Source organism: Solanum tuberosum, unplaced genomic scaffold (assembly GCF_000226075.1).
Source record: "Solanum tuberosum cultivar DM 1-3 516 R44 unplaced genomic scaffold, SolTub_3.0 scf00860, whole genome shotgun sequence".
NCBI lineage: Eukaryota > Viridiplantae > Streptophyta > Magnoliopsida > Solanales > Solanaceae > Solanum > Solanum tuberosum.
The window spans coordinates 7,747-15,809 of record NW_006239847.1 but is presented as its reverse complement, the minus strand read 5'-3'; the positions used below and the strand labels follow the sequence as shown (position 1 = coordinate 15,809).

At 32.5% G+C, this 8,063-nt stretch overlaps 1 protein-coding gene across 3 annotated transcripts in view; it reads right to left on the bottom strand.

Moving 5' to 3' along the window:
• The window catches only part of LOC102603958 (receptor-like protein 12), a 25,071-nt gene extending 21,711 nt beyond the window's left edge, over positions 1 to 3,360 (bottom strand). Inside the window, exons 1-2 of one of the 3 annotated variants that reach the window (XR_001472542.1) lie at positions 549 to 631; positions 302 to 460 (exon numbers count right to left, since the gene is read on the bottom strand). Coding sequence is in view for 2 of the 3 variants with exons in the window: in XM_006367734.2 (XP_006367796.1) it covers positions 684 to 3,311 (2,628 nt within the window). In the remaining variant the exon portion in view is untranslated. Of the gene's footprint in view, positions 1 to 301; positions 461 to 548; positions 632 to 669 lie in introns of those variants that run through there. The other 2 variants (XM_006367734.2, XM_015305673.1) reach the window with 2 other exon arrangements.
• Positions 3,361 to 8,063: the final 4,703 nt, after the last annotated feature.

The following is an 8,063-nucleotide window of genomic DNA, read 5'->3' as shown; positions in this document are numbered from 1 at the left end:
GGAAATTAGGAATGAAGGGGCTTTCTGAGGAGACACGCGTCCAAGGCATTTATAGTTATGTGGAGGCTTTAGATCGTAGCATTCAGTTAAGAGTCTCATATAGTAAGATGGTATATGATTGTGAGTTCCGGTTTATGGGATTTGTTAATTTTACAAAATTCTTTATAAAATAGAGGAACCAACACGAGAATTTGGAATTATTTTAGTATTTTTAATGTGCTTTCTATTGTTATTCCAGTTTTCTAGCAAATCGTCTCAAGTTTTCTTCTGTTATTCCAGTTTCCCTTTTGATCTCTTTGCATTCTATGAAATTCTATTGTTTTTCCTTGCAATTGAATTTGTTGAGTCACAACAGAAGAAAACTGGAACATATAAAATGTAACAAACACTTTACGAAACATCACAAACTATGAAATTAAAAGCTTTTATTCTCACCCCAGCAATGCAGTGGACTTGAATCCTGCAAATTTCAAAAATGAAGAATTAAAGTTAAAATCTTTAAGGATGAAGGAGGTGGAAAATTTATGAATATAAATTAAGTTGAATACCTGGAGGTTACATACTAATGTCTTTTCTTGTGCTTTTTCATTCTTGTAAGAATTTTGTGTTCCAATTCTACATCCATCCTCGAGAGGTGGAAAATTTATGAATATAAATTAAGTTGAATACCTGGAGGTTACATACTAATGTCTTTTCTTGTGCTTTTTCATTCTTGTAAGAATTTTGTGTTCCAATTCTACATCCATCCTCGAAAACCATGTTGGATATTGAGTTGACAGCATTATGTATATTATGGACAGTCCAATAACAAGTCCACAACCGTAGCCCATGAGAACCGCCTGCCAACTGATCATTGATGAATCTCCTCCTTCTTCTTTATCTAGCTCAACTGGATTCGTCGTTTGTGCTACCCCTTCATCACCGCCACAATCTTTTGAGAGTGGCAATCCACGTAACCCATCATTCCCTTGGTATGAACTATTCTCAAACGTATCAAATTGTTTTCCTTTGGGGATGCATCCAACAAGATGATTGTGAGAGAGATTTAAGACTTCAAGTGATTTGAGGGATGCAAGTTGGTTTCCTATACTAAAAGTAGTATTAATTGCCCCGCTAAGACTATTGTTGCTTAAATCCAAAGCCTGAAGTTCACTCATCTCACCAAAACATAGTGGGATTGTTCCCTCCAAATTATTGCTCCCCAAATTTAGCACTTGTAGTGATGTCAGATTACAGACAGTTGAATCAATCTGTCCACTGAGATTATTTCGTGAAAAGACAAGAAATTGTAGGCGCTGCTGGTTTAGGAGTGACTTTGGAATAGGACCTTGCAGCTGATTTTGTTTTAGAGAAACCACTATAAAGGAATTTGTGTAATAAATATCTGCTACATACTCTCGGGTTCCACTTTTCTCACCATTTATTTTCATAGCTTCAAAATTCTCAAAAAGGCCCACTGGTAAATCTCCAGTAAATCCATTGGATGAGAGATCTATGATTCGAATTTGAGCAAACTTGTAAGTTGATGAATCTTTTATAGAGCCAACGAACTTATTTGATCTCAGTCTTAGAATCTTCAGATTCTGTAGAGCTCTCAACCATTTAGGAAATGTGTCATTCAACTCATTGTTACCTAAATCAAGAAGTTCCAAATATTTGCAATTGATCAAAGATTGCGGAACTTTCCCCTCTAGCTTATTCCCGTCAAATTTAATGACTATTAGTTGGTTTCCTATACTAAAAGTTGTATTAATTGTCCCGCTAAGACTATTGTTACTAAAATCCAAAATCAGAAGTCTAGTCAACTCACCCAAACATAGTGGGATTGTTCCCTCCAAATTATTACTGCCCAAATCTAGCACTTCTAGTGTTTTCAGATTGCAGATGGTTGAAGCGATCAGTCCACTGAGATTATTGTGCGAAAGGACAAGAGAATATAGATCACGCTGGTTTAGGAGTGTCTTTGGAATAGGACCTTGCAGCTGATTTTGTTTTAGAGAAACAATATCCAATATTTTAGACTTGAACTCCTGAATGTTTCCACTGAAATGGTTATCACTCAAGTCTAAATCATATAGTGAAGGGAGGGAGAATATCCATGATGGTATAGTCTCATTCAAGTGGTTTGATGACAAGTAGAGAAATTGTAGGTTTTGCATTCCGCTTACATTAGAAGGAATTGGACCTGTTAGGGAATTTAATGAAAAATCTAAGTACTCAAATTGCGTCAAGCTTCTGTTAAAGGATAAGAACTCAAGTTGGCCATCCAAGTTGTTATTTACAAGTGACAACGACCTGAGTTTTCCAAATCTAAAGAGATCAGAAATGGGTCCTTCAAGATGGTTATAACCAAGGTTCAAATCCTCTATGTTGGTGAGATTCCATAGAGATTTAGGAATAGACCCTGAGAGACTACAAGAATACAACTCTAATGTACGCATTGTAGTTAGATGACCAAATGATTCAGGTATCCTACCAGTAGCATTCACACCACTGAGATCTAACTTCACAAGTGATGCACTGCTATTCCATTTGGTTGTGGGAAACCTAACAGTGAGCTGGGGATTGTCTGATAAATCAAGAGATTCCAAGTTGGAAAGGTGGAAAACTCTTTCGGTCAATACCCCGTATAACTGTGTAAATGGAAGCCATAGAGTAGTTAAATAAGAAGATAAATTTAGAGGAATGGTGGAAGAGATGTTCACATAGACAAGGTAGAGCTCTCTTAATCGGGTCAAGTTCTTAAGGATCAGTTCAAAATTGTGAGGTTCGAATCTAATCTCATATGGATCACTCTTGATACTAAGAAATTGTAATTTAGAAAGACGAGAGATTTCTGCTGGGATTAGACCTGCAAATCTTGAATCCGACAAATCAAGATGCGTCAAACTAGAAAACTCACCAAATTTTGGCGAAATGTACGATCCAGAGAAGTTATTATTAGACAAATCAATCCTTTTGAGATTGGAGAGTTGAAAGACACTACTGTTGGAGTGAAACTTGCCTTGAAGTTTGCTGCAAGTGAGGTTAAGCTCAATCACTTGTCCTGTCGTCTCGTCACAATAAACTCCATCCCAAGAGCAACAATCTGTGCTCTTGTTCCACGAAAGAGTTTTTGGATATGACTGAATCGATTGGCCTGTTATGTGGAAACAACGATCAAAAGCATCATGATTTATTGTAAACATGTGCTTGAATTGTAGAAGAGCAAGAGCTTGATCTTTGGTGCACAAATGAGGTAAGGATGAGGAGAAAGAAAGATGGCAGAGGAAGGGAAATAGCATAAAAAATACAAGGTTTACGTAGCCCATTGTTGCACTAAAATGTTCAAAAACTCTTTGTTTCTTCCTCTATTCAATAAGGTATATATAGCACAAATTAAGCAAATAAATTCAAATTTAGTGAGGTCAGTTGTATATGCAGAGTCTTTGGTGATGTTCCAATGAAAAAGAGTATTAGTTGGTGCATAGACCTTGACCAAAACATTTCCAATTTTATTTTGATTGGTTTGGTCATATGCACAAAGGTTACTTTTTCTTTGGAAAAAAAAAAGCCTAATAAATTGGGGAATCTATGATAAATTTTATAAGTATATGAGTGAGAAATAAATTTGCCAATTATAATATTAAATTCAAAAACCTATTTTTTCTTAAAATATAAATAAAAAATTAAATAAAAATAAATTTAAAATAAAACTTTCACTTCCGTTAGACCAAATGTGAGCTACCTTTGTAACAATAATTATATCAACTCTACATTGCAAAGGTAAAAATTCACAAAAGTTTTGATTAATTAGGATAAGTGTATTGTTTGGTGTATGACAACAACATTTCAAGTTTAACCATTTTTTATTGAATAACAATATCATGCTCAATTAAGGTTACCATAATTAATTGGCTTTAAATGATGTGATGGTATAATATCGATTAAATGTGTGAAAATGTGCGGATGTTTCATGCACCGAACTTTCAAAATAAAAGGTGTTTTAATCACTAATATTATGTCATTCATTAAGAAAGAACGAACACTTTATGGAACCTGTAATTTCCAAAAAAATAATTAAAGAATATATTAAGTAAAAATATTTGAGGTAGCAAACACTTGTAATTAAACTAATGAGAAAAATCTCAAAGTCAATGCACAGGTCTTGCACAAAAATCCAAATGTAATAATACAATTTTTTTAATCACTAGTAATAATACAGTTTTGTTTGATTCCTTATCAATGGAATTATCACAATCACAACTTTCTGCAAGTAGTCCTAACCCAACTATTACGCAATGTGGAATTTTGCTCCTTGAGAATATTATCTTCTGACCCTATTATTAATAATTCTTCTTGAGAATACTAGCTTCTTCTTTTTTGATTTGTCATTCATTGTCTGATACACACTTTAAAGTCCGACTATTTTAAACTCGTGTCGTGCACCGTGTAGAGCCCCATTTGGTGGGGGTGGGGGTGGGGGAACGCTCTCTACCAATGATTTTTTTATATCCAAGGTTCAAACATGAGACTTTTGATTAAGAGAGGAGAAACTGCATCCACTGCACTACATCCGTTGGTGATGACAATATTAACTTTAACAATTGGGAACAATTATGTAATCAATTTAAATTGGGAGAAGGCATAACCCCTTGAACTATAACCGAAATTACAGGGACACACCCTATATTTACGGAGGTCCTATTACTCCCCCCCTTATGTGCTGACGTGAAATCATAACTCGATTCAATTAGCTACTGTAGTTTTTTTTTTTCTTTTTAAAAATCTTCTTGTTTTATTTGCCTTGTTTATAAAATAAGCTGACACATATAATATTTTTTTATTTTTCTTTGCCTTGTATTTAAAATTTTCTCAAACATACGTAATTACGTATGTTTTTCATTTTTTTCTCCTTTTTCCTATTGATTTTATTTATATCTTTTATTTTCATTGTCTTTCCTTTGGATTTAATCTTTCAAATTTAATTTCGAATGTCTGGTATTAATATAAGCTAATTTTGGATGGATACAAGAAAAAGTGAAGGAAATCAAATAAAACATAAAAAAATTTAAGCATTAAAAATAAAAGAATTATTTTAAAAAAAAATATGTAAATGAGAATATCAAATTTAAATACATGTCATAATTACTTATAACCAATTAAATTCTTCTCAGAGCGAGAATAATCTATAAGAGTATTTATTGGTGTATATGCCTTGAAAATAGATTTTCACGCCAATAAATCAAAGAGAGTTTGATTATTTAGGATAAGAATACATTGATTGGTGTATACTGTTGAGTTCGAAAGTGATTAGGGCGTCATGTGGAAACTTACAATTGCAAATTAAGATGGTGATAAATTAGATGAAAAAACTTAAACAAAAAACATAATATTATTATATGAAAACTAATATAAATAAAAATATTGAAGAGATTAAATCTCCCCATAAACAAAAAATTTAAACATCTACATTGTGGATGCTATTGTGTTATGCTTTGAGAATATGAATCTTCAATTTATAGATCTCCAAAAATTTTCTCTAAGAAAAGAATAAACCAAATATGGAATAAAATTATAATTTCCATATTATAATTGAAAAAAGTTTAAGCATTTATGGTAATACATTGACTTTTCTTTAAGGGAAAAAATTAAAGTTCAAATAATGTAAGAAAATCAAGGCAAAACCCTAACATAAAAACAATTTTCAAGTTGAAAATTTTGATTGGTTGGGATAAGAGTGTTATGCATTGTTTGGTTTGATGCATTAAAAATAGCATGCATTGCATAAAATAAATTATTTACAAAGATACCCTCCACACTATTATGGTGGAAAAGATGTAAAAATGATTTTGAGAGGCAATTGGGTCATTTATCATGTTAATGCGTGCATTAAAATCATTGCATTGCTAATACCTAGAAATTCATGGTATTAACAATGCACACCTTACTATACAATAGAGTGTATAACTAATGCAAGTTGGAAAAGAGTACCAAACAAGGTGCTAGTAATATACAAGGCTAATACATGCATTATTTTTTCTAATACGCTCTACCAAACGACCCCTTAGTGTATAACATTGATCTAAAGGTGAAGATTCACAAAACTTTTGATTAGTTAGGATAAGAGTATTGCTTGGTGTATAGACCTTGACAAAAACATTTCAAGTCAAAAATTCATTTTTTATTAGTTAGGATAAAATTGTTCTTTGGTTTATGCACCATATTGTATATTAACTTGACGATGATCAAACTTATATTTTAATAATTTAATAAATTTACATATTACCAAGTCAATGCACGAGTCATTGCAAAGAAAAGTTCAAATAAAAACTACAACAAAAAAATTCTATCACAAAAGTGGCGCATATATACCTCTACTGTAACAAAAGTGGCTCACATTTATTCCTCTCACTATAAAAGTGACTCACATATACATTTTCATCTAACGAAAGTGGAAAAAATAACTTTTAATTATATTTTTTGATTTTTTATTTTAGGGCAAAGGGGTAAATATACCCCTCAACTTTGCAATTTCGAGCAGATATACTCATAATTAAAAAGTGATACATATATACCTCGATAGTACAACAAATGGTGCATATATACCCTCATCGTTTAATAAATTATGTACATTTATCCTTTTCATTAACAGACTGATTTAAAAAAAATATCTTAAAACTTGTTTTTAAATTCCAAAAATACCACGTGGCTTAAAAAATTAAGGAAAATTAACATAATTAGACATAATTAACTACAAATTTCTTATAAATAAAAACTACCATATATACATATTTTTCCTATAGTTTAAAAATTATTTCTTATAATATCACTGTCACTCCCCGAGCCTACACTCCGGACGTGGCTGGCACTCGAGAACCATTGCTGGCCCCAAGCGAACCCTTAGCCTGACTTACTTATCCAGCGACTCTAAGCATTATTACAATGATCAAATGCACTTTACTCAATTGTTTAATAAAATAACTAAGAATGTTTAAAGGTCAACATTCAACTTGGCCAAAATGGCAACTCAAGTCTTAACATATGAAATAATAATGTAAAGACAACTGAACTAATAACTGTCTGACTGTCTATGAAGCCTCTAAAACAAATAGGGATGTCAGGACAAGACCCCCGATGATCCTAACAATGAAATACGAAAAGCGAAATAAAAGGAGTCTTCTGAAATGCAAGGAGGTTCACCAACTGACTCTGAGTGCTCAACTGGATCAACGAGGAGTTGGGTGATGATCCTGGTTACCTGCATCTGCATCATAAAACAATGCAGACCAACTGGCATCAGTACATTAAATGTACGAGTATGCGAGTTGGAATGCTAAACATAACATAGGCTTAAAAAGAATCTGAAAGAAACACTTACCTTGACTCTTCTCAACTCATGAATAACTTAACTCAATAGAAAGCAGTAAAACACATACAATATATGTAAAGCTTGTATAACAGTGGAAAACAACTTAGTTCGTTAAAGAAAATGCAATAACAAACTAAACTTTATTCATATAATAAAGTAATATAGTTTTTGTGAGAGTTTCTCTAACTGACAACCACCACTATGAGCCTAAGTGGTGATACATCGTCTTGTCCATGCTGCCAGAACTGTCCTATACTTTGCCGTCATATAAAATGCCTTAACTAAGTGGATCCACTAGTCTATGCTACAAAGCACACTTAAGGATTCATCTAAAAAGTATGATCGTTTACTACCCATGATGGCTACATGGTTTATGAAGACTTAAGTTAATATGAACTAGTATCCCCATATCGGTGCTCAATACTACTCCCAAAATATACTCAGCTCATATGTTTTAAAAACAAAACTCTTTCTGTGATTTGAGATAATTACTCAAAAATACTCCCAAAATATACTTAGCTCATATGTTTAAAACAAATTTCTTTCTTTGGTTTGAGATAATTACCCAAAACTTAGATTAAAATCTCTCTTGGAAATCGGTGTTTCCCTTTCTTGTTCAAATGTGAAAACATTACTCTTTAACTGAAAACTATAGCTCAAAGGCTCTTTTGAAAATTAAGGTTTCCTTTCTTCTTTAAATGTGAAAACATTT